This window comes from Cololabis saira, chromosome 24 (genome assembly GCF_033807715.1).
Source record: "Cololabis saira isolate AMF1-May2022 chromosome 24, fColSai1.1, whole genome shotgun sequence".
Classification (NCBI taxonomy): Eukaryota; Metazoa; Chordata; class Actinopteri; order Beloniformes; family Belonidae; genus Cololabis; species Cololabis saira.
Genome location: NC_084610.1, coordinates 17,095,877 through 17,123,657, shown reverse-complemented (window position 1 = coordinate 17,123,657; position 27,781 = coordinate 17,095,877). Strand labels below are relative to the sequence as shown.

The 27,781-nt window shown below is 39.3% G+C and overlaps 1 protein-coding gene across 1 annotated transcript; it reads left to right on the top strand.

Moving 5' to 3' along the window:
- Positions 1-27,119, top strand: dzip1 (DAZ interacting zinc finger protein 1). Its single transcript, XM_061715906.1, has 19 exons — positions 1-81; positions 753-832; positions 2,249-2,842; positions 9,582-9,666; positions 9,801-9,916; positions 11,944-12,102; positions 12,194-12,331; positions 12,413-12,475; positions 13,344-13,472; positions 15,530-15,578; positions 16,388-16,438; positions 18,191-18,250; positions 18,589-18,764; positions 20,632-20,836; positions 21,736-21,910; positions 23,372-23,715; positions 24,496-24,617; positions 25,701-25,869; positions 26,651-27,119. Exons 2-19 carry the CDS (start codon positions 830-832, stop codon positions 26,746-26,748), a joined length of 2,736 nt encoding a protein of 911 aa, XP_061571890.1. The 5' UTR covers positions 1-81; positions 753-829; the 3' UTR covers positions 26,749-27,119.
- The last annotated feature ends 662 nt before the right edge of the window (positions 27,120-27,781 follow it).

Below are 27,781 nucleotides of genomic sequence, written 5' to 3'. Positions count from 1 at the left end.
TCCGGACTGAGCAGGAATGTGGAGCCCAGCGACGTCACCTCGAGCCGCCTGGGGTGTCGTCGATGACTAACTTTACAAAAGGTTGGAGACTTGGCTATAAGACTCAAATTATAGGTCATACAAATATGGTAACCAAACGCAAAAAGGATGAGAGTGATAACTGTTGAGAATATATATATATATTTATTTATATATATATATTTTTTAAAGTTTCTTAAGGGGTGAGACGTTGCTTTAAGTGTCCGTTAGCTCGGCAGAAAGACGTGCTTTTAACGTCGTCGGTAGACTTTTTTGGAAAAGTTTGGGCTTTTTTTAAGACTGTACATAGAAGTGGCGTTCATGTCTAAATGGAGCTAAGACAAGTTTAAACTTGTAAGGTATTGTTTAGGTTTTTGAGAAAAACCTGCCTCAGCAACGCGATGCCGACAGATTAAGGCTGAATTATGGTTCCGCGTTAAATCGACGCAGAGCCTACGGCGTAGGGTACGCGGCGACGCACACGTACGGTGTGCGTCGCCGCGTACTCTACGCCGTAGACTCTGCGTCGATTTAACGCGGAACCATAATTCAGGCTTTAGCGACCATTTTCTCTCAACTTACACGTTCGTCCTCAGTCAAATCACGCTGCTTTTAAAAAAAACACGTCTTATTATTATATTTAGTCCTCTAAAAGCAGTGGATGTCAAGGCAGCTCCGCGGGGACACGCATTTACTGATTGCCTGCAGTGTTTTGATAACATGTGTGTCCGCAGGGACGCGGGCGGCGTTTCCATGGTAACGCGGATCACCAGGACGCCCTGCCTCGCCGTCGCCGAGCTGCAGGAGGGAAATGGTAAGAAACCCGGGCTGTACCGGACCAGAACCGGGTCCTAGGGCTGGAATCTGCTGCTGTTCTGCTGCTGCTGCCTTTACTTATGGCTGCTGTGCGGATTTTTTTACCACTTGAGCATCTGCTTGAACACATGAGCACGTTCGAATCTGCTAGGAATCTTGCCTCGCTGAGGAAAAACTGCTCATATTCCATCATTTTATTCATCCAGAGGGGCTGCTAGAGGTGATTGTGAGATCCCATTCAGGAAAACTGTATTTGGTCAATCACTTTTTTACTAAAGAAATGGCTGATCAACAGCCAAATTTGATTTAATTTGACAGCCTTTTATTATTTTAATATTGCTGATCATGGCTTACCGCTAAAGAAAACTAAAATATCCTATCTCAAACAATTAGAATATTCTGGGAATCTTAATCTTAAACTGTAAACCATAATCAGCAATATTAAAATAATAAAAGGCTTGCAATATTTCAGTTGATTTGTAATGAATCCAGAATGTATGACATTTTTATTTTTTTTTATTTTTTAATTGTTTGTGATTGAGGGAGTTGTGTCTGTTATTGTTTTGTTTGTCATGTACAGGACTGTCTCAGAAATTTAGAATATTGTGATGAAGTTCTTTATTTTCTATAATGCAATTAAAAAAAAACTAAAATGTCATACATTCTGGATTCATTACAAATCAACTGAAATATTGCAAGCCTTTTATTATTTTAATATTGCTGATTATGGCTTACTGTTTAAGATTAAGATTCACAGAATATTCTAATTTTTTTAGATAGCATATTTGAGTTTTCTTAAGCTGTAAGCCATGATCAGCAATATTAAAATAATAAAAGGCTTGCAATATTTCAGTTGATTTGTAATGAATCCAGAATGTATGACATTTTTGCATTACAGAAAATAAAGGACTTTATCACAATATTCTAATTTTCTGAGACAGTCCTGTATATACATTCCTGTGTTGCTGAGGGGTAATGAGAGCGTGTCACTGCTAGTGGATCGGATAGAGTGTGTGTGTGTGTGTGTGAGTGTGTGTGAGGGGAGGAGTTATGTGTGCTGTTGCTTTCTAAATATTGTATCTATGACATGTATTTGTTTTTACTGTAATTTGTTGCTTTTACTACTACGCCTTGTGTTCCTTCTGGCAGGGGGACTGCCAATGGAAATTAGCCTTTTGGCTACAATTGGGTGCATTTACATTTTTAAAATTTTCATTAATGCACATTGTCCCTCTATAACAAATAAATGAAATGAAATGAAATGACATTTTGTTCGTAGCAATACATCAGAAATCTCCCTGCGATCCTCAAGTGCACAGCTGCTGCATGCAGGGCATTGATGCTAATGTCAGTGGATCCCTGTCCGTTTTTTTCCAGATGAGGCACCAAAGCCTGTCTTTGCTTTTTGTTTCAGCCATTTCACGACGGAGTGTACTACCCCTACACCGGTGACACCCAGGGGGCCCGCTCCTCAGCAGGGATCCCCTCCCTCCTGAACTCCCCGCTCAGTCATCACTCTGCCTCCGCACCAGGGATGATGACTCCATCCAGCGGAGCCTCCTCCGCCGTCCTCCCCCCCTTCAAGTTCCGCCCGCGCAGGGAGAGCGTGGACTGGCGGCGGATCAACGCCGTGGACGTGGAGCTGGTGGTGAGCCAGCTGGACGTGGACGCCCTGCAGGAGCACATCAGCACGGTGACGTTCTGCAGCCTGGACGGGGAGCGGTGCCAGCGCTGCCAGAGCCCCGTGGACCCGGCTCTGGTCAAGCTGCTGCAGCTGGCCCAGCTCACCGTGGAGTGGCTCCTGCACTGCCAGGAGTTCCTCAGCCTCAACCTGCGCGCGGCGGAGGAGAGGCTGCAGGCGGCCGGCAGGGAGCGGGAGCAGCTGCTGGATCAGGGGAAGAAGCAGGAGGAGAAGGTGAAGGCGCTGACGGGAGAGCTGAGGCAGCGGAAGAAGGTGATTCGCACCCAGCAGTCCCTGCTCGCGCCGCGGATCATCAGCAGCCAGAAGGTACTATTGAGGGGTACAGATTTGCATTTAAAGCAACCAGCTCCACCCCCCACCACGCCGTTCCCCTGCTTCGCCCCGCTCTGTCATTGTTACCCAGATCTATTCAGAGACACAGCTTTGTTCCCTTCACAGGGAGGTTTGGTGGAGAGAGAGCCTTTAAGAATTATTTTTAAATTTCAAACATGCATGATAAAAAAAGAGTACAAAAAAGTAAAAAAAAAATATGTATATATATGCATATATATATATATATATATATGTGTATATATATATATATATATATATATATTTATATATATATATATATATATTTTTTTTTTTTTTTTTTACTTTTTTGTACTCTTTTTTTATCATGCATGTTCGAAATTTGAAAATAAAATTTACATATTTTTTTTACTTTATATATATATATATATATATATATATATATATATATATATATATATATATATATATATATATATATATATATATGTAAGTACAGCTCTTGGGCAGACCTCACAGATCCACCAATATGCTTGAAATGGAGTAGGAATGAAGAAGCCACTTATCGAGTCCTACTCCTGAATCTTACATACATTCTTACATATTACATATACATACATAAGACGAGTTTCAATAAGCTTACAGTAACTATATAAGATTACATATGCTCTATATACATTGGTTCATATATTTACCTCCAATTATATACATAAAAATTACTATAAATCTATATATCGACATATCTACATATAACTATAATTCAATATATATTATATATATAGAGATATGGATACACAAATACTGTACGTATAATACAACTCAATATATCCATTAACATACCTACATATAACGTATCTATATCCATAATATACGTCTATATATCTACATATATTAATAAATGTACATATCTATATGTTTATTTGCATCTGTATTTTGAATAGATTGTTTCTTTGTATCTTTTTTTAAATTGTGATAGGTTTTGTTTTAGCTCCATGCTCAGGCTGTTCCACAATTTCACTCCATAGGTCGACATGCAGAAGCTCTTCATCTCTAAGTTGTTGTGGTGTTATAATAACAGGCTTCATTATAACATTTGAAGAAAAGGATTTATAGCTGCTGAGCAGATGGTGTCTTTTGGTGGCAATTAGTTTTGCAAATCTACTTACAAAAAAGAGACGATAATCAGAGTGACCGGCTGACTCCCACCTCCCCCACCCTCCTGTGTGGATTTTTGCCACTTGAGCATCTTCTTGAACACGTGAGCACGTTCAAATCTGCTAGGAATCTTGCCTCGCTGAGGAAAACTGCTCATATTCCATCATTTTATTCGTAGCGTACATCAGAAATCTCCCTGTGACCCTCAAGTGCACAGCTGCAGGTGACTTGGCCGAGAGGTTGCCAAGGCAACCGATAGAGCATGTCACGGCAGCAAGTGGTTGCTAGGTGTGTGTTAAAAGCTCAGCTATCAGAGCTGGTTGAATTATTGATAGAGAAGCCACGTGTTTGTCCTTCAAGGGCCTTTTGCATGTGTCAGTGCCAGGGCTGGGGATCGATTCAAATGTGAAGAATAGATTTAATTCCGATTCTTAAGATTCAGAATCCATTATCAAGATTTTGTTCGATCCGATTCGATTTGATTCCAATATTGATTTGGGTTAGTGTTATTAAAACTGTATTTTGTTGCATGAATTATATGACTGTAGTTCTGCAACATATTAATACTGGTATTATATTGAGATTCAACAGCAAGTATTGGCAGCTGATGACGCTTTAAGGACCAATCACCTCCCAGAATGCTGATATAATTGCTCTCAGAAACATCGTGGGTCAGAATTATCAAACAGATCCAGGGCAGCAAACAGAGACGTATGAAATGGGTTTTATTCTTTCCCAGATTCCGTTTTTATTCTTTCCATTTTCAGTCTTTTTGGGGTTTTTAATTTTTAAGAATTTGGTTTTTAGCATTTTATGCAAATGTAACCCCAAGACAGTATATAAAGTAAAGAAATATAGACAATTTATGCAATTATTACTGAAAACTTTAATGTTTTCATACCTTTAAACATATTTAAAGGCAAAAACATTGTGTCCAACAAAACATCTTCTTATGGGCATAAACACAAAAATACCAAAAGCTTTAATGTAAAGATGAAAAAAAAATCGATCTTTAGACATATGAATCGATTTTTAGGAATTAATATGAGAATCTATTTAGAATCAGAAAATCGATTTTTTTCAACACAGGCCTAGTCAGTGTGGTCCACGTTTAGAATGGCATGACCACACAACGCTCGCTTCCTGGACTAATTTAATTTTGCTCTCAATTTCCACAGTTATTCCAAAGCAGTAATTTGATTGCAGCACTTGCACCCAGTGCAGCATCGCTTCTCTCCCTGTCAAGTGGAGTCTGTTGAATCTTTCCTACCGTATGCAACGACAAGATATCAGTAGCAGCTGCTTTAATGTTGAATGAAGTCTCAGGCGGAACGGGTGGCAGAGTTAAATGTAGCGTAAGACGTGTGTGGAACGCGGGCAGCATCTCTGCCGCGGGGAGCGCATCAACATCACTCGCGCTATCTGTCTGTTTGGAAACCCATGTCAGAACACAGCAGAAGCTCCTGTTCCTGGTGTAATCGACTGTTTTAGGATGCTGTTGGTTCTGTGTTAATTACCCTTCCTTTTGTAATACAAAGTACTAGGCCTGTGTTGAAAAAATCGATTTTCCGATTCTAAATTGTTTCTCATATTAATTCCTAAAAATCGATTCATATGTCTAAAGATCGATTTTTTTTCATCATTACATTACAACCTTTGGTATTTTTTTGTTTATGCCCAAAAAAGGAATGTTTTGTTGGACACGAGAATAACTGGTTCCACCTTTTTGCCTTTAAATGTGTTTAAAGGTATGAAAACATTAAAGTTTTCAGTTATAATTGCATAAATTGTCTATATTTCTTTACTTTATATACTGTCTTGGGGTTACATTTGCATAAAATGCTCAAAACCAAATTCTCAAAAATTAAAAACCGAAATAGACCGAAAATGGAAAAAAATAAAACGGAATGTGGGTAAAAATAAAACCGATTTCATTCGGCCTTTGTTTGCTGCCTTGGATCTGTTTGATAATTCTGACCCACAATGTTTCTAAAAGCAGTTCTATCAGCATTCTGGGAGGTGATTGGTCCTTACAGCATCATTAGCTGCTAATACTTGCTGTTGAATCTCAATATAATACTAGTATTAATATGTTGCAGAACTACAGTCATATAATTCATGCAACAGCTCAAAAAACACTTTTAATAACACTAAGCCAAATCGATATCAGAATCGAATTGGATCGAATCAAATCTTGATAATCGATTCTGAATCTTAAGGATCGGGATCGAATCGATTCTTGACATTCGATCCCCAACCCTATGCAATAGTGTTGTTTCTGTCAGCCTGTTTCAGTTTTAGTTTGAGTCTAGTCTTTGGGTCAAGCTATCATTTTAGTTTTTATTAGTTTTAGTCACGTTCATTCTCCTTTTAGTCGTGTCAAGTTTCAGTCGACTAAAAGTCTGAGCATTTTAGTCTTATTTCAGTCAGAATTGTCCATTTTAGTCTAGTTTTAGTCAAAGATTGTATTTAGCCAAACCCATTTTACAATTCAAACAAGGTTCTCTGATTATTATATTATTGTTACCTTATAGACTCAAGAATACATTCATTCCAGATACAGAAGACTCTAATTTGAGTTTACAACATATTTATTTTTTCCTGTGATTTTGTGGCGACTAAACCAGAGGAAACACACATTTTAGCAGAGTTTTTATTTTGTAATCTATATTTTAGTCTCGTTTTTATTCATCTACGATATTGCATTATATATTTAATTGTCGTTATCGTCACATGACCCGCATTTTCGTTGCGTCTCGTCTCGTTTTCCTCAGGTGATAAAGGTTCGTTGACGACGATATTTAGTCATAATTTCATTGACGAAAGCAACTTTGCACTGCAATCAGCCCTCAGCATTTTGCATTGTTTGGTGTTTTTGTAGAGCTGAGGATTTCCAGAGGGGATTATTTAGCCCTTGTCACTTCATTTTACCCCCCCTTCAGACCATTAATGGACATTTTCATCCTCTCTTGCTACGAACACATTGCAGATTCATATTTTGCTTATTTTTTTGTTCAGATTGTTTAGTCAACCTCAGTCCTAATCCAAACGACCTAATATTGACTTCATTTAATTATTCTCCAATCCAATCAAATTTAATTTGTGTTTAAAACAACCACAGCTGATCAAAGTGCTGTACAGAATAAATAACAAGACAAAACAGCGCATTTCATAAAATGTTAGCTAAAATTAATAAAAATTATAAAATAATTAATATAAAATTAATTATACAATATATAATTAATATATAAAATGAATAACAAAATTAATACAAATAATTAAAAGATGTAAAATAAAGTTAACAGTCATACCATCAATCAATAAAATAGGATAAAATACAAGATAAAAGATATTCAATACAAGATATTCTAACACTTGGAATGCAAATTTGACACGATGAGATGATTTCACTGTTTTTATCAAAGAAAGAAGACGCATAAAATGAGTTATTTTTTATGTAATTCGTTTCGGGGGGGTTGTTTTTTTCTCTAAAGATAACTATTATAAATATAAGTAACAAAGTTGATTAAGATGCATTTTTATTTTTTGCATTTTCAAAAGTAAAAAAAAGTTTATTTAAAAGTTAGTACCTTTTTTGGTCATTAAAGGACAAAAAGTCCCATTAAAACAAAATATTTTTATCTTTCAACCTTTACACAATATAATTCAGAATTCTGTAGTGTTGTCATTTTGAAGAAAAATAGTGACATTTTAAATTTCTTTTGCACTATTTTTCCATCATAGGTCCATGAACAACATAATTTCTTAATGGCAAAACCAATATAAAAAATAAAGAACAATGCATCACAATCACTGCTAGTATATTTTAGACTGACCTTAAAAAAGAATCTCCAGCCCCCCAGGATGTATTATATGGGAAAAAAACTCAGTTTCTCATTTTGTGTTGTTTGGTTTTTTTTAAATCATGTAATCAACTTGGCATTTAGAGGCTTAAAATAATTAGGATGGTCCAGTATTTAGTAGGTATATTTAGGACTAAAGCTGATTGATGGATTTGAGCAAAAAAACTTTTTTTGGACATTTGTCATTTGGTGACTTTTGACCTTTTAAAAAAATTCATACAGTACGTAGGAGCACAATCAAAGTACATTTAAAACCATGTTTTTATTGCTTTGTTCACAGCAGGTGGTTTAGGGGGCGGAGTCACGGTCGTATCCACTCCAGCCCTCTTGTCTAAAAACTGACATCAAACCTTTGTGCTAAGCACTTCTGAGATACAGCTAATACAGTCATAAGTAATTGAATAGAAATGAAGATAAGAAGGCTGGGTGATGCTATTCTGATCTGGATCTGTGATGTCACAGCACCAGGCACAATTAATCAGAACATTTTCAGACTCAGACCATCCCAAACAAAGTGGTTGTGTTATGTGCAATTTTTTTGAGTCGACAGTGACTTCAAACATGTAATTGATGACAAATGACATATTTCTTTTTCATAATATCTCACCTTTAATGAAAACATGCACATTGACAAAAATGCAGTCAAGTAAAGCAAGTTCATTCTCTTATTTAAAGGAGCTTGAGGCCGGATTGTGGCAAGATTTATGAAAGAAATCCGTATACATTTTAAGTTTTCTAGTAATAATGTCAGATGAAGCGTTCCAAACCAAAAAGAATGAGCCCTCTAGTGCAGGGGTCACCAATCCTGGTCCTCGAGGGCCGGTGTCCCTGCAGGTTTTAGATGTTTCCCTGCTTCATTGCACCATGATACAAGTGACTGTGTCATTAACAGAATTGTGCAGCCCTGGATGACAAGCTGATGACGATGATTAATTAGAATCAGGTGTGTTAAAGCAGGGAAACATCTAAAACATGCAGGACACCGGCCCTCGAGGACCAGGATTGGTGACCCCTGCTCTAGTGTATCTCTCCTTTGCCTTGAACAGGCTGTGTGCTGCAAAATGTGCTGCAATTTGGTCCCGAATTTCCCGCGCTGTCCTGCGGATGTGACGTCACATGACGCTGCATGCGCGTTCTCCCCGTTCTCCCGTGCCGGCTTCACTGTTGGCTGCAGTACCCCCGACGGCCGTCGTGGTGAAGGGTGGCGCTAGAGAGTCTCATTTCTTAAAAGGAGCCTCAAGCTCCTTTAAAGAAAAGCACGAATCTCCGTGCACTTTTGGATTTGTTCTCCATTTGTAATCATCTTTAGCTGAATACTTGCAGTCAAATCCATTTTCAGTGTCATTACGTTTAAAGCATTTTTACACAGTTGGTTCAAGGCGCCTGTGTTGCCCCTCGCTGGCCTACTTGAGACGGGCAGAGGTCGAACCAGTGCCTCTGAGCTGCTGGTCACAGGACCAAATCAGTGTCTGTAAATAACACATAACACGCTGAAGATGTTGTCACACCTCTGACCAGGCTGTCAGAGCAACAGTTGCAAAGGGCCAGATAATTCCTCGGAAAGTTAAGGTAGAGAATTTTAGAAATACTTAAAATCAAATGGTGTAGCAGATTACATAACACTAAAAATGTCCTGTTTCTTTTACAATGATGCCAATGGAAAGTTTCATACTGTGAAAACAAATGAATGACTGTCAACAACACTGTTGTTTCTCTTTTCTTTGTTTTTTTTTTAGTGTTTATATTGTGACAAATCCTTTCTCAACTCCTCCTTTCTTCACAACCACATGCAGCGTCGGCACCCCGATGAACATCAGACCCGTAAGTCAATCATGCAGAAAACCCCGGATGCTTCTGTTGTTGTTCCTCGATGGGCTGTTTTACCGCTCATGCAGGTTGCAATGTTCGGCTATTGTCTAATCTTTAACCAACATGTGCTTTTTATGTCCTTTCAGATCTCCAGTCAGACAGTGAGAAGAAATCGCAGATTGATTCTCTAAAACTGGAGATCAGCAGTCTGAAGGGTCAAGTCGTTCAGCAGCAGCAGGCCTTGCAAGACAAAATAGCTCAGGTAGGACTTTGCATCCTTGTCTTCGGCTTTTAAACACTTGTGCTATTTAGATTTTTTGATTTTTGATTTGATTTGATTTATTTTGTACATGTAAAAAGACAAAAAAAAAACAAAAAAACAAAGAATTTCATCCTTTAACACTTAATATCTTAATTTACATGTGCATTACATTATACCGGTACTCATACTCATTATTACATTACATTATACTCAGTTGAGTATTTCTATATATTTGTACACACATGCCAATATAAATATTTATATAAATATACTTATTTACACCATACTATCTCTATATTAACCCCATCTGCTCTATATCTATATATATCTACATACTAGACACATACATATACATACACATACACCCATACATACATACATATACGCTAAACCCCTTCCAATTCGTACCTTGTGAAAATCATGTTTTTATATTTGTTTTTAAACTGGTTAATGTTTGGACATTGTTTTCATTCAGAATCCAGTAACTATTAAAGTTGTCCTGAAAGAACTATGAGCACTTGTGTGAACACAGCAACCACACTGGTGCACATCAGAGTTGGACTCATATCTGCAGTCCATTTGTGCTGTGAAACCCCTGCAACCTCGAGTTGACCCAACTGCAGGGTGTACTCTACATGTTTGAGCTAAAAAGGCTTCTGTAGGCATCTAGGTAACGCATTGAGGGTTGAGAAGGCGCACATTAGTAAATAAATAACACCACCTGTGAAAGTGTGTTGTGTATTTAAACCTGCTCAGATGGATTGGAGATACAAACACTGGTCCCTTCAAGGAATGACAACATACTGCTTCATTTCTGTTAAAGGAGAATTAGACAGTTTCCAAAAACTTAAAGATAGATATAATCTAGAAAAACATGACTTCTACAGGTTCCTTCAGGTTAGAGCCCATTATAACAGTAATATAAAACAACAGAGGAGCGCAACATAGACCGTATAAATATTTTGATCAACTCCTATAAATCCAAGTCCATCAGAAAAATGATTGCTAGACTTTACGCATGTTTACAGTCTCAAAATGGAAACTCCACACTTTATATTAAACATAAATGGGAGAAGGAAGCTAAAATAAAAATATCAGATGAGGATTGGTCAAACATTTGTAAAACCCAATTCAGCACTTCAAGTTCAGGTCTATGGAGGGCATTTACGTTTTTCATCACTCCGAAAATGAAACATTCACAGAAAGATCAGCCAGGAAGTGGACACTGCTGGAGGGAATGTGGAAACCCCCAGGCAGATCATTTCCACATCTTCTGGGACTGCCCAAAGATCCAGCCCTACTGGGGGGATATAATAAATATAATCAACTCAATATTGGGTTTACAGATCACACAAGATTTCAATATAATATATCTTGGGAATATCCCTTCCACACTTGACCCGAGTGACAAATACCTGATTAAAATAATGTTAGCAGCCAGTAAAAAAGCTATAACCAGGAGGTGTCTAACTAAAGAGCCCCCGACTAAAGAGGAATGGACAGGAATTGTAAACGAAATATATATTATGGAAAAAATAACCTCCTTGAACCTCAATATGGGTAAATGTATTACTTGCTGGTGGAAGTGGTCATCTTATTTTGATGGAGGTGAGTGTATATCTTTGTGAGAATGTGGAGGTAGATGTTTATGAAGATACACAGTTGTACAGGTTGTTCACATCCCTCTGTGTCGGTATATATGTATATGTAATTGATGGCCTAGGATTTTTGTTTGGGACTTTTGATGGAGGTGAACTTCCAATGCTGCCATGTGGATTTCCCTTTGCTGTTGATAACAGTGTCTCACTGACCCGACCTGTTGTTCCTATCTGTGCACTTTCTTTTCTTTCTTTTGCTTTTGATTTTATGTCACTGTTACATTTTTGTTGCAATGTCCAAAATATACAAATCTTTAAAAATAAAGTAAAAAAAAAAAAAAAAGAAAGTGTGTTGTGTAGCACCTGAGGAAAACAGAGTAAAAGTGTGTGTACCTGCTGCCTCACAGCCACTGATGTGTGTGATTCCAGGAAAAAGAGCAGCAGTCCATGCACAAAGACCTGCTGAGAGAACTGGAGCGCTTCAAGGCGGAAGAGATGGCGCGCATGGACAGAAAGATAGAGGACAGCAGGGACGGCATACGCAGGGAGATGGAGTTTCTCTACAACCGAAATATTCAGGCTCTCAATGTACGAGAAGGATGCTCTTCTTCTGTAACGCATTCATTTGACACCCGATTTCCACACGTGTTTTTGCTACTTTGCGTGTTTTTATTCCCAGGAAGTGAATCAGAATCAGACGAGCAAGCAGGAGAAAACGGTGAGCCCAGTGAGCTCCCAGCTGGAGAGAGACGTGGACATCTACAAAGAGATGCAGCTGCAGGCCATCCAGAAGCTGGAGCACCAAATGAAGAAACAGGTCAGCATAGACAGGAGATATCGTCATAGACTTTGATTTATTCTGAAGATCATCTAACATGGTGAAAACCTTATTTTTAAGGATAAAAAGTGGGAATCCAGACTACAAGAAATTAAGGGTCAACATGAGTCTGAGAAGAATCAGGTAATATGTCATTTAACTTAGACAAGATGCACAATTAGTGGTTTTTTTTTTTCATATGTCCCCTCTAGGCCTGTGTTGAAAAAATCGATTTACCAATTCTAAATTGATTCTCATATTAATTCCTAAAAATCGATTTGTTTGTCTAAAGATCGATTTTTTTTTTCTTCCATCATTACTTTACAACTTTTGGTATTTTTTTGTTTATGCCCCAAAAGGAATGTTTTGTTGGACACCACAATAACTTGTGCCATGTTTTTGCCTTTAAATGTGTTTGAAGGTGTGAAAACATTCAAGTTTTCAGTTATAATTGCATAAATTGTCTATATTTCATTACTTTATATACTGTCTTTGGGTTACATTTGCATGAAATGCTAAAAACCAAAGTCTCAAAAATTAAAAAATGGAAAAAAAAAACGAAAATTGAAAAAATAAAAACGGAATGTGGGAAAAAATAAAAGCGATTTCATACGTCTCTGTTTGCTGCCCTGGATCTGTTTGGTAATTCTGCCACACGATGTTTCTGAAAGCAGTTATATCAGCATTCTGGGAGCTGAATCAAATCGATTCTGAATCTTAAAAACATGGCACCAGTTATTCTTGTGTCCAACAAAACATTCCTTTTTAGGGCATAAACAAAAAAATACCAAAAGTTGTAATGTAATGATGAAAAAACATTTTTTTTTAATCGATCTTTAGACAAACGAATCGATTTTTAGGAATTAATATGAGAATCGATTTAGAATCGGAAAATCGATCTTTTCAACACAGGCCTAATCCCCAGCCCTGGTCCCCTGTTAGTGCAATATCCAGCAATTTGTTAGTGAATTGGGTCAGTTGGAACATTCATTCTGATGCTGTTGCTCTGCAGCTGCTGAACGAGCTGAGCAGAATGCAGCTGTCCGTGTCGGAGCACCAGGAAACCAGCCAGAGGCTGCAGCAGGAGATGGGCAGGAGGCTGCAGGACAAGGAGCAGACCATCAGAGCTCAGAAAGAGCAGGTTAGCACCCCACACCCGCGCCGTAATCACCACACTGTGATTATGTCGGGAGAGGAAGTGAGGACCAGCGTTCCCTCTTGTTCAGGACATCCTGTATTTGCTGCACGGGCGTTTGTTGACACGTGGTGATACTGTACATGAGGCAGGAGCTGCAGCCCACAGGAAACTCATAATGCTGTTCCTGGAACAGCTCCACATTTTAGATAAAGCACTTACAGAAGGAAGCTGGTTGTCTAGGTTTGTAAAAAAGAGCTGTTTCACTAGATGACCCTTTTTTTTTGTGATTAACATTTTTTATTTTCATTATTCCAACAATACAATAACAACAGTAATCCCCCCCAACAAACAAACCCCTCCCTAGCCACCACCATCCTTGCTGATCCCTTTCTGGTTACCAACATCTACCACTGTGCACCTTCATGTACAGCTATTACAGGTGCACTATTTGTATCAATGTAGACTTGACAACATAACTATAACAAAGATAGACACAGAAAATAACTCCTATCAAAGTCAATACAACAAATGAGTAAAGTAAGCGCTACAGCAAAGAGATAATTGGTTAACCCTTGTGCTGTCTTTGGGTCAAGGGAGGGTGAAGGGAGAAAAGAAGGAATGAAGGAAAGAAGGAAGTAAGGAAGAAAGGAGAAAAGAAGGAAGGAAGTAGGAAAGGGAGTAAGGAAGGGAAGAAAATGAAAGGAAAGAAAGAAGGAAGAAAGGAGAAAAGAAGGAATGAAGTAGGAAAGGGAGTAAGGAAGGGAGAAAAAATGAAAGGAAGGAAAGAAGGAAGTAAGGAAGAAAGGAGAAAAGAAGGAAGGAAGTAGGAAAGGGAGTAAGGAAGGGAGAAAAGATGAAAGGAGGAAGGGAGAAAAGATGGAACAGAGGAAGGGAGAAAAGATGGAACGGAGGAAGGGAGAAAAGATGAAAGGAAGGAAAGAAGGAAGTAAGGAAGAAAGGAGAAAAGAAGGAAGGGAGAAAAGATGAAAGGAAGGAAAGAAGGAAGGAAAGAGAAAAGAAGGAAGGAAGTAGGAAAGGGAGTAAGGAAGGGAGAAAAGATGAAAGGAAGGAAAGGAGAAAAGAAGGAAGGAAGTAGGAAAGGGAGTAAGGAAGGGAGAAAAGATGAAAGGAAGGAAAGGAGAAAAGAAGGAAGGAAGTAGGAAAGGGAGTATGGAAGGGAGAAAAGATGGAACGGAGGAAGCGAGAAAAGATGGAAGGAAGGAAAGAAGGAAGTAAGGAAGAAAGGAGAAAAGAGGGAAGGAAGTAGGAAAGGGAGTAAGGAAGGGAGAAAAGATGGAATTGAGGAAAGAAGAGAGAAAAGATGGAAGGGAGGAAAGAAGGGAGAAAAGATGGAAGGAAGGGAGAAAGAAAGGGAAGAAGGAAGGAATGGATAAAATAAGGAAAGAAGGAAGGAAAAGCAAAGAAGGTAATAAAGGAACGAATGACGGAAGGGAGGTAGGAAGAAAAAGGAGGGAGGAAGGGAAGAAGGAAGGAGAGAGCATGGCAGGAGGAAAGAAGGATAGAAGAATTGGGTTATTTTGACCCAAAGACAGCACAAGGGTTAACAGAAAATGAATAAATAAAAATTAAAAAATTAAAATAAGAAGGGGCACCGTTATGTATTTATCCACAACAACTTAAAACTTGCATCGCTCCACTATATAATCCCCTTCAGGAGCCCTTTAAAAAGTTTTTGTCCCGCTTTGCTTCATATAGATCCAGTCTTCCCAGACGTTTACATGACTTTTTTTCGAATGCTGCAACTCGTGCCATCTCCACAGCCCACTCTTAAAGAGAGGACACTCCCTCCGTCTTCCATCCCCTCACAAGTATTTGTCTGCCAATCAAGATACTAGTTTGGACATAACTTTTAATATGTTTATCCTGTCCTGTCAGGACTCAATGATCACCCAAAATAAATAATCTAGGGCCAAATGGCATTTGTATCTCTGCAATCTCACACAGATTATCATAAATATTAGTCCAGAATTGTCCAGACGACCCTTTTTAAAACCATTGTTCATGAAGCATGATCATGTGATTTTTCTATTGTTTCACAGATAAAGACCTTTTCCTCAAATCCACCCACCAGAGTAGTGGAAGCACCAGGTACGAGTCCACATGTTACTGTCTTAACCCTAGCGCATGTGCGTTTGTCAGCGTGTGTCTGCTGAGTCCAGATTCCAGCATTTTTTCATGTTGTGTCTACAGTTTTTATCAGCTCTAATGAACTGATATAGAAATCCAATATGTTTGGCTTCATTGTTTATTTTTGTTTATTGTTGGCTTTATCTCGAACAACGACAAATCACTATCAAATTAAAAGTGTCAAAATATATTAAAAAAAAAACAATTTAACAGTCTCATCCAGAAATAAAGCACAACAGCAAATAATGTGTTCAAGAGGGAACAGGAGGAAGCAGAACACTTATTTAGTCTTTTCCCTTCCTCACAATATCATATCATATACCATAGAAAATATAAAAATTAAAAAAGAAAATAAGAAAAGAAAGAAAGGAAAAAATAATAACAAAAAATAAATAAATACAACACAAACAATTAATAAATAAAGATCAAGGCATAATTAAACTGGCCTCCTACAATATCCTAAAATCAAAAATGTAATTTCCCAGTCACTTTGATGATCCATGACCAGCCATGAATGCAGATGTATCACATAAGGAACAGAATAATAAAAGAAATACATACAGAAGGTAAATTGAGTTCTTTAGGAGGTCCTTATTTTTATACTTGTCAAGAATTATTTTCTTGTATGTGTTTTTAAACTGTATAGAGTTAGTGCTTCGTTTGATTTCTTCAACAAGACTGATATGCACATGCTTTTAAGAGTAGTACGTACGCTTTAAAGAGGTATTTGTATTTGCAGTAGGGTGAATTAATTTTTCTGTATTTTTCAGTCTTCAGCCTGGCACCAACGCCGGAGCCCAAGCAAAAGAAATGTGGATCTGGTAAGCTGTCATTACAACTCCCATTTCTCCACTTATCAATGCTGCGCATGTGCAAGAAGGATTTCCCTAATCTCGTTTCTGGCAACACACTCGTTCAAAACTACTTTTCACCATCTTCTTGTCCCCTTTGAATTCCTGCTTTGCTTAGTACTTTTCTGTGTGTTACAAAGAGTTTTCACACTCCGATATTGCACTGTTCTCCAACAAAACGTGCATAAAAACAGACACTGCTGGACTTTCTGCTCTCACATTCACTTCTGCTCGTGCACATGTCCTGCGCTCCAGCTGGAGCACTTCTTGATGAACTGTAGACTTGTTCATGTGAAACTTGGGATCTTTGAGGTAGAGATGCACCGATCAATCGGCAACTGATCGATATCGGCCCAATAATGGCCCTATCGGTTTTGATCGGAGATCGGAAAATAATAGTTGAAAGCAGCCGATCAAATGACGTTTACAACAACAAACCGCGTTCCCACATTTCAGACCCAGGTGTCCCGTGGCCGTCTCTACAAAACATCAACACTGAAAATGGCCTCGCCGGTACGGAGTTTTACAATGTCCGAAAAGAACAACAAATTTGCAGTTTGCAAGGTGTGTCCAAAGGAAATACCCAGAGGAGGAATGTTATAAAAGAATTTCAACACAACGAAGCTGATAAGACATTTGAAAGTTTCCCACACGAAGGAGAATATTGAGTTGCCAAAGTTGGCTGCTGCTAATGCAGAGAAAGAAAAGGAGCAATGCCGCTAACTCCGCTGAACATAACAGAGACCTATAAACGACAGCAAGAAAAATAAAGAACTACATCACACTCTAATGGATTCATATGCTTTGCTCATCAGCCGCTTTCTGTTGTAGAAGAGATCGGGTTTAAACACGTTGTTAACAGCTTGGATCCCGGTACGCGCTGCTGCGTCGTAATTATTTCACTGATGAATGTCCGCTGGAGTTTTACCAGATTATATACAGTCACATCCAACCCCTAACCTTCATTAACCCTCATGCTGGACGACAGTCGTGTCAGACGCTTCACGAGTGACATTTGGAGTTCTAGTGTGAAGAGTTTTGCTTCACTCACAATAGTTTCCTCACACGCGGCGGATGCTATCGCTAAAGTTTTCACAAAACGTAATAATTCATAATTCATTTTTATTTTAAGATTGAATTCCTCTTTCCACAGGAAAACTAAGGTTTATAGTTTACAACTTGTATCGACTCCAAGAGAGTGACATGTCTGCTGTTGTCCGTGTTGCACGTTGTGTTGTACACACATTTATTACCACAGGAAAGCTAAAGCTAGTAAGCTACACTTAGTCTTTGTAAGCCGAGTCTAAATCATCTCTAAGAGTCTCTAGAGGGTGAAATATTGCACATTGCCTCAGCCTGAAATAAAACAGACAATTCATGATACTTTCTGGTCTCCTAATTTTTATACCTAATAATACGATGTCAGTGTCATTTACATGAGACAACACTATTGACGAATTTATGGATTTCACGCTGTGATCGGTGATCGGCGATATCGGGATCGGCAGATACTGATTTTGGAGATCAGTGATCGGTGATCAGCCCTCAAAATCCTGATCGGTGCATCTCTACTTTGAGGTAGAACAGTTCAAAATCTGTGCTTGAAAACTAGGAAAGCTGCTCTGAATTCTGAGAAACACCTTCTTGATTAAAGGCGCTAATAATATTCCGTGATTTTATCTGACTTCCAATGACTGTTGACCTGGTGTGCGGTGGAATTAGAAGAGCCGGTCTCTGTTCTTAAGCTGGATCCTATACAGGAGTTGTCTGAAGAGGATAAAGGTAAAAACGCTGAAATGGACGAAGCCGGTCGGCTGCATGCTGCTGCATGGATGCATCAGTTCTTTCCTTGACTGTTGAGGCTGACGTCATCTTATTCCAGCAAAAATGAACATTATACAAGAAAGCTACTTTTATTGTTGTTAGCTTTGCTGATCATCATGTTCCATCCATCATGTTGTTGTTTGTAGCAGAAAAGCTGTACAGTTCCCCTCCTCAAACTCTCCTACCATCTGAACCCGTGGCATGGCTCGCTGTCGTAGATGCATGCTGGTCATCTTCTCCATTCAGCATCTGCTGCCTGTCTTTTGTTTTGCTTTTGACTGAGATTTGTTTTTCAGAATCCAGCAGCATCTCCGAGAGGAGGACAGTAGAGAAGAAGCAAGAGCCGACACCAGAGAGGAAGCAGAGAGCGGCCGCCGGGGCTCTGAAAAGAAACGCCAGCATCAAGAAGGAGATGCGTCCAGAGCTGGAGCAGAGCGTGACCAGGAAGCTGGAGAGCCTGGGAGTCAAGCCTGTATGTTACACACTCTTAACTAGGGATGTCCCGATACCGATACTGGTATCAGCCGATACTGCTCTCATATACTCGTACTCGCAAAAATTCTCCGATACCACGCATCGATACCACTTAATTTTTGTTGTAGTTACTGATTAGTGACTCTGTTTAGCGTCGCCCTAGTGGCTCCTGGAGCTTTTTCGAAAATGTTTGACCTTTTTTTTTCTCTTTTTTTCTTTTTTTCCTTTTTCTCTCTCTTTTTTTCTATTTTTTTCCCTTTTCTCTCTTTTTTCTTCTTTTTTTTCTTCTTTTTTTCCTTTTTCTACTTTTTTTTCTCTTTTTTTCTTCCTTTGTCCTTTTGACTTTTTTCTCAACATTTCGACTTCTTTCTCGACATTTCGACTTTTTTCTTGACATTTCGAGAAACAGCGGGGCTCGCTGCGGGGTGACTTTTTCTCTCGACATTTCGACTTTTTTCTCGACATTTTGACTTTTTTCTCAACATTTCAACCTTTTTCTCGAAGTGCATAATGAAAAAAAAATCTTCCTCCTCTAAAATATTATTTTGATTTTTCTCCTGCCTGGCCCTAATACTCTTCCATAGATTTGCGTAACAAAAAGAGTCATGTGGAAAGACATTAACATGCTACATTTACAGCCGAGGACCCAGTTCTAACTAATATAGAAACATGCAGCATGTATTGTCTTCATTCTAAGGCTTATACAAGACTGTAGACTTTCTACAATTTTTGCGGCTCCAGACATACCGGTATTTGTTTTTTGTGTTTTTGGTTCAATATGGCTCTTTCAACATTTTGGGCTGCCGACCCCTGCTCTAGGGGGAGATGTTGAGCCGCAGTCAGAGTAGTGATGAGAAGAGAGTACGCGACCTGCAGTTCTGGCTCTGCCCCGAGTGGCGCTGGTCCCACTCAGATACCAGCTGGCCACAAGTGACGACGCAGAGGTCGCTGGCGCCGTTTCCTTTGCCGAGAATGCAACCAAAGAAATGTTATAATCTCCTCTTCATCCAATATTGTCATGTTAACTTGTTCGTTGTTCTAATCTGCTACTGCTACTACCACTACTACGAAATATTTAATCACTTTTCCAACTGTTGCTCTGCTTACTGCCCCCTATCGGTTACCGCCGGTACGACGCGCTCTCCTCGCGTACTGCGCGAGCGACGTTGCAGTTGGTGGTGCAGGAGAACGGACGTGAACGCAAGCTCAGACTTAGTAAGGTGTCATGATGAGGAAAGGAGAATATGTTGTTTAATACCAGCAACTTGATAAAACATCTCAAGACGCATCATAAAGCTGAGTACACGGAGTTTGCTACTGCAAGACCACAACAGCCAACTTTAGCTCAGGTTCTGCAAAAGCGACAGACAAGAGACGATAAAATAACGGAGGCTCTAACCCATTATATATCGCTGGATGAGCAGCCACTGTCAGCTGGAGAAGACGAAGGATTTCACCGTCTTCTCGACGCACTCGAGCCGCGATGTGATGTTTCATTGATATGTTATATGTTTGATATTTTCTTAAATGTGAAGACAGTGCCAGTGTGGAGACTTTTTATTCACACAGAAACATTATTTTTTGTTTAAAATAGTTATTCTACTCGTTTTATTTATTTTTATTGAATTTATCTGTTGAAGATAAAACGTCTTCCAATTCATTGCATTTTTCATTGCATTTTTAGCCTAGTTATTTCTATGGTAGAAGTATCGTATCGGCAAGTACACAAATTAAAATACTCGCACTCGATGTGAAAAAAATGGTATCGCGGCATCCCTACTCTTAACGAGGGGCTCAGGGGGATCTTGTTTCTTCTTATCCTCATCTCCGTCTGTGTGTGTGGACTGCTTCTTGTATCGCTTCAGGACCAGAGAGGTCTGAAGAACAAGGAGCTCACTTCTGTCCTGGCCAAGCTGCAGTCCAAGCGGCAAAGCATTGCAAAGTCCATGCCTGAGTACTGGCGTAGCAGGGAGGAGATATTCCAGCTCGTGGAGCAGAAGCTGGGGGGTCAGAGGAGAAGCAACGGTCCTGCTGCAGAGTCACAGGCCAGACACAGGCAGCCTGTTCACAGTGAGTCATCAAAAAGCCCCCTAGAGCATGAGATCACCTTGTAAACCTTTAAATCTGCCCAAACACTCATAGTGAATAAAACAATGTGCTGTAGGAGATGAGAGTTATATTTCGGTTGTGAATTTCTGTTGGAAGCAGCAGTTTGTGGTTCCATCACCGCTGGTCTGATCTAGGCCTGTGTTGAAAAAAATCAATTTTCCGATTCTAAATCGATTCTCATATTAATTCCTAAAAATCGATTCGTATGTCTTTTTTTTTTTTTTTTTTTTTTTTTTTTTCATCATTACACTACAACTTTTGGTATTTTTTTGTTTATGCCCAAAAAAGGAATGTTTTGTTGGACATGAGATTAACTAGTGCCCTGTTTTTGCCTTTAAATTTGTTTAAAGGTATGAAAACATTAACGTTTTCAGTTATAATTGCATAAATTGTCTATATTTCTTTGCTTTATATACTGTCTTGGGGTTACATTTGCATAAAATGCTAATTTTATGCTAATCTGATTGCTTCCCTGGATCTGTTTGATAATTCTGCCACATGATGTTTCTGAAAGCAGTTCTATCAGCATTCTGGGAGGTGATTGGTCCTTACAGCATCATTAGCTGCCAATACTTGCTGTTGAATCTCAATATAATACTAGTAGTAATATGTTGCATAACTACAGAGTCATATAATTCATGCAACAGCTCAAAAAACAGTTTTAATAACACTAACCCAAATCAATATCGGAATCGAATCGGATCGAATCAAAGCGTGATAATCGTTTTTGAATCTTAAGAATCGGAATCGAATCGATTCTTGACATTTGAATCGATCCCCAGCCCTGGTCTGATCTATCGCAGCCTGGTGTGAGTGACTGATCTGCTGACAGTGTTTGTGTTATCCGTTTCCGTGCGTAGCGTTGCAGATCCGGCCGCGGTCCAGCAGCCTGCCCTCCAGAGCCAGCCAGGTGACGATATCCGGACCCGCAGTCAGGCAACCTAAGACCCCCCAGCCGGCACCACGGGCCAGAACCACCGTCCAGCCCAAGACATCCACGCCCAACACCAAGACTGCGTTCAGGGTCACAAGCAGGTACGGAGAGGTTCTGATCTTGTCTTCCCCGTTGGAAATAAACGCTCACCGTTCTGTGTAATTCACAGCTGATATGATCCAAAAACCCAAGACTTGAGAGTTGAATAACCAGATATTTAACCCATAAAAACTATCACCTGACATGACTTCATCAAGGTCAATGCCGCTTCCTAGAAAGACACCAGTTACTCATAAGAATACAGCTACTTTGTTTAAATTGGTTAATTCTGTATTTTATTGAACTCTCTTAAACTGAAGCTGAATGTTCCACTTTCAAATCCATCCTGGTGGTGGATTAAAGTAAATTCATAACTGTGTCACTGATCTAAATGTACATTTCCATACTTGGATCAGGGTTATTCTCAATATAACATTGTGTCATTTTGACTGAATGTTATCTGTATTATCTCATCCCAGGGAGCTGCGGTAAGTGCAGCATTTGAACATTTTGAAGTGGGAAAAGGTCATAGATGTCTTTGCAGACAAACATGTCAGGGTAATGTTTGTAATGTTGGAGTAAACGTTTGTATTATGTGTTTAAAGTCATCACCAGCTGTTAATGCAGCTGTTCTCGCAGGAGTTAATGCAGCTGTTCTCGCAGGAGTTGATGCAGCTGTTGATGCAGCTGTTCTTGCAGCTGTTCTCGCAGCTGTTGATGCAGCTGTTAACGCAGCTGTTCTTGCAGCTGTTGAAGCAGCTGTTCTTGCAGGTTTTGATGCATCTGTTCTTGCAGATGTTGATGCAGCTGTTGATGCAGCTGTTAATGCAGCTGTTGAAGCAGCTGTTAATGCAGCTGTTGAAGCAGCTGTTCTTGCAGCTGTTGAAGCAGCTGTTAATGCAGCTGTTGAAGCAGCTGTTCTTGCAGCTGTTGAAGAAGCTGTTCTTGCAGGTGTTGATGCAGCTGTTGATGCAGCTGTTCTTGCAGCTGTTGATGCAGCTGTTGATGCAGCTGTTCTTGCAGCTGTTGATGCAGCTGTTGATACAGCTGTTCTTGCAGCTGTTGATGCAGCTGTTAATGCAGCTTTTCTTGCAGCTGTTGATTTAGTGTTTATGTATTTCATGTAAAGCTGCTAAAGCTGAACGGTTGTCTGGGCCACGTTCACCTGGTTACAGGGAATTTCATTTCATTCAAAGTTCCTCCATCAAAGTGAACAAACGATGCCACCAAGTGGCCAGAGAGGTTCACATCAACTGTGACGGGAAACATCACAACTGATGACTGTTTACCACTTTCTACTTTCTGTAGTTTCCTACTTTCACACTCTGCTGACTGGCTGAAGACACAAATCTCTCTTTTTACGGTTTCTTCATGTTAGGAAGTAAACAAAAACATTTGATGAGCAACACTACACAGCATGAGGAACCAGTCCTGTTTGTTTTCCTTTTTCCAAGTCAGAACTTTCCAGTGGTCTGTGAAAAGTTAAAAGGTTAAAAAGGCTTTGACATTTGTCTTTTTTAAAGGACCCCACCCTTCAGTTCAGAGGAGGAATCTGAAGAGGAAGACTCGGACGTGGACGAGGAGGAGGAGCCCCCAAAACATCAGAGAGGCAAGTCCCCGAAGCCCAGAGCCAAGCAGCCCACCCCGATGCCGACGAGGGCGAGCAGAACCGCCCCGGTCCTGGCCAGGCAGGCCGCGGTGACCCGGGCCTCGGTGGGAGGCGTCACCCGGACAGCCGTCACCAAGATGGAGAGCGAGGAGGAGGATGACTGGTCAGACGTGAGCGAGCTGCAGGAGATCGACCCAAAACAGCTCCAGGGATACAAAGACCAGAACGGCAACGTGGACAAGAGGAACCACGAGAAAGGTGAAAAATAAAATAATATTTTAGAGGAGGAAGATTTTTTTTTCATTATGCACTTCGAGAAATAAGTCGAAATGTCGAGAAAAAAGTCGAAATGTCTTCATAAAACGTACCTTAACGTTACACTCGAAGGATGTAAGTTAGTTAGTTAGTTACGGCTGCTGCTGCATAGCTGTCAGTTGCATTTGTATTTCAACTTTATTCTCGAAATTTCGACTTACACGTCTTTTTCAGAGATTTTCTTTTTCCCACATCTGTTGACAGTTTTGAGAAACTCTGTTTTTACTCCTGAAAGACTCACCCTTTCATGTAAACTGTCATTGCAGTCTCCTGCTGATATCTTTTTGAAAATAACATCTTTCTTTCACCTCCATGCAGGCAGCAAAGTACAGAAGAGTATTAGGGCCAGACTGGAAAAAAATAAAAATAATATTTTAGAGGAGGAAGATTTTTTTTTCATTATGCACTTCGAGAAAAAAGTCGAAATGTCAAGAAAAAAGTCGAAATGTTGAGAAAAAAATTTAAATGTCGAGAATAATGTTGAAGTACAATTTCGAGAAAAAAGTCAAAATTTCTTGAATAAAGTTGAAATGTTGAGAAAAAAAGCGAAATTTCGAATTTATTCTTGAAATTGTATTTCAACTTTTTTCTCGACATTTCAACTTTTTTCTCGAAGTGCAGAATAAAAAAAAATCTTCCCCTCTCAAATATTTTTTCTCCTGCATGGCCCTGATACTCTTCCATACATTCTAGTTGTTTACGGTTCTGATCTCTTTGTTTTAGAGAACACAATCAGCAACATGGCTAGAAAAATGGAGAAGCAGTTTGCAGAGAGATCTGTGAAGAAGCCAGCAGGGGGCGTCAGCATCTTACCAGGGAGGAGGGACGAGGTTCAGGAGCTCTCAGTAAGATGATGGATCTGTTCTGCTGCACCGCAATGAATGAATAGTTTATTTCGGTTACATTACATTATATGCAACTTAACTTGTGTGTAACTGACAAAACGTTATCATACATATGTACACTAATCAGTTTCACACAATAAACAATAACACAAACTGTGTAACTGAAAAAGGAGCAGGCTGAAGCCGAAGCTTATTTCTGCCGATCCTGTACCTTCCAAAAGATAACCCAGTTTATCAGTAATACAAAAGAAAAGAAAGAAAAGAAACGTAAAGAAAAATCACAATAAAGGAGCAACGGAAACTGGAAGATCTGTGGATGACGTGTGTGTTTCTAGGCCTATTTTGCCTAAAGTTAAAGAAGTACATTTTAAAATTATGAATAAGGTCTATCCTGTGGCAGAATTTCCTAAAAAAAGATTTAAATTTGAGGTACATCAATGTTCCTTCTGCAAAAAGGATGAAGAAACACTGGATCCTTTGTTTTATGAATGTCCTTCGTCTCATTGTTTCTGGACAGACATACACAATTGGATATCTCTTAAAATTAATAATGTTCCACCTTTTGAATTAAGCCATATTATTTTCTTCATGGATGATTTGGAATTTTCTGTTTCTGATATTATTAATATAATTTTGTTACTGGGTAAATACCATATTAATTGTGCCAAATGGAGAAATTGTAAACCCTCCTTCCAGGGTTTTATTAACGATATTAAGATTTTTTTCACATGTCTCAAAAGAGTAGAAAACAAAAATGCAAGTAAAATAAGTCTAGACATTGCTCGTTATTTGTTATTCTAATTTAATAATTCTTCTCCTTTTCTATGCTCTATTATGTGAATTTAAATGCTTAATTTATTTTGTTATTCATATGCACCTTTTAATTCTTAGAGCGCCTTGTTTTTTTGTTTTTTTTTGTATTCCTTACAAGAATCCCCATTTTTTATTTAGATTTTCCTTTCTTTTCATATTGCATTTAAATTGATATTTGTCCATTATCCTCTTTGAGAGTTTGTATCTTTTCAATAAAGTTTTGTTTAAAAAAAAAACAACAAAAAAAAACATGTGTGTTTCTGGTGCCAGTACACAGATGATCTGGAGGAGAGCAGTGACTGGATGATTTCCTCCCTAGAGGAGAAGCAGGAGGTTTCCAAACCAGCATCCCTCCACCAGCCCGGGGCCCTGAGGAGGAGCCTGGACTCGGCCAGCACCAGCGTCTGGGGAACCTCCACGGGGAAGGGGCCCCGCTCAGGTCAGTGCCCCGCCCATGCAAGCCACGCCCGCTCTCATCTCAGCAGGGCGAGTTTGCAGAATAGAGGGAATGTGCATGACGTCACAGATGCGACTTCACAGCAGATTACACCCACTGAGTGGCAGAAAGACTGAGTGGCAGTGTAAACTCTCAGTTTGAGCAACTGGAAAACATCTAAAATGGGAAAGAGCTGTTGTGCGATCGATTGTACTCATAGATTTAGCAAGAAATCAGAGTTACCGTTTTACAGACTGCCGAAAAATAAGCTTAAGAGAGACAAATGGATCGCTGCAATTCACAGAAACAACTGGATTCCAGGCACCAAAACGTGGATTTCTGGTTCCCATTTTGTATCAGGTAATGTTGGATTTTTGGGTAGCTAACGTTAAACAGTCAAATCATAAAGTTCAGTGTCCTCATCTCTTTTAATTTCTACAACAAATCCTGCCTTGAAGTCGGACCAAGCGTCAAGACTTTTGTACGCCTTCAAGCTTTGCTTTGTGTATTTCTCCGGGGTAGAAATTAAGTACATATAAATATCAGGAAACTGGATTCGTGGCCAAATATTAATGTCCATGGACCACTGGTTCTTGGGGTAACTGTACGTGTCACTGTCAAGTCCAACTGCCTTTAATTTAAGCCGATAATCAGCTGTTATCCCGTCTTCTCCACTAGTTGCAGCCATTTTTGCTGATGTTTTGCCGCTCAGTGCGAGTAAGGGGGCTGGTCCAGTGGGGAAGTGACGTCAATTAATATCCTCTATAACCGTTGTTTCTGGCAGGTGTGACGGAGGCGGGAACAGGAAGTACCCTGAAGAGCAGCCTGTGTTCCCTCAGCGACATCAGCGACTCCGAGGACTTGAGCAGCAAGCAGAACTGACTCTGGAGCTGAGAGAGACAGCGGACCTCCGTCAGCTCCCCTGCACCAGTCCATGCCACGGAGAAATGCTGGATTTACTCTTATTCAAGATGAAAAGCAATACTTAACTAGGACATTGGACCCCTTCAGTCTCTAGGAACTAACATTATATTGATAAAAACACCATCTAATCATTATGTGAGAGATAAATGACATGAATAGAACTGATTTTCATTTGCTTTTATGACTCACTTTTTCAGGGTTTTATTTGTAATCCCCTTCACGCTCTATGAGGAGCTGTTTTTTTCTGTTATTTGTGTAAAATTTTATACATCAAATTTTCTATTCTTTTCACGCGACGAATGACGTGACTTTGTATAGAAATATTTATACGAACAATAAAACAATCTTTGAACAAAGCTGCGTCCGAAATTCCATATTTCCCCCCTAATGAGTAGCAAAAACAGTATGTGAGATTTTTTAGTGCGTCTGAAACATTAGTACGTACACAATAGTATGATCTATACAAAAACAAAAATGTCATACATTCTGGATTCATTACAAATCAACTGAAATATTGCAAGCCTTTTATTATTTTAATATTGCTGATCATGGCTTACAGTTTAAGAAAACTCAAATATCCTATCTCAAAAAATTAGAATATTCTGGGAATCTTAATCTTAAACTGTAAACCATAATCTGCAATATTAAAATAATAAAAGGCTTGCAATATTTCAGTTGATTTGTAATTAATCCAGAATGTATGACATTTTTGTTTTTTTAATTGCATTACAGAAAATAAAGAACTTTATCACAATATTCTAATTATCTGAGACAGTCCTGTATACTGTTTAGTATGGCATTTCGGACGCACCGCAAGACTTTTAAATGAGAAGAAAACCCAGCAGCAGTCGGTGCACAGAGGCCCAGAGCTGCCTCCCTCTGGCCCACCAGCTCCTCTGGAAGGCCTTCCCAAGTCCTCCCAGAGAGATGAGTCTCCCCGTCATCACCCCGACGCTTTGCCACAATCTTCTCACTTAGAATATGACGCTAA

What these genes read in the sequence shown, in the direction of transcription:
- dzip1 (XM_061715906.1), top strand. An exon ending in AGCACCAAATGAAGAAACAG is followed by an intron (nt 12,332 to 12,412) that starts GTCAGCATAGAC and finishes CTTATTTTTAAG; the next exon opens with GATAAAAAGTGGGAATCCAG. An exon ending in CAAGAGGAACCACGAGAAAG is followed by an intron (nt 23,716 to 24,495) that starts GTGAAAAATAAA and finishes TCTTTGTTTTAG; the next exon opens with AGAACACAATCAGCAACATG.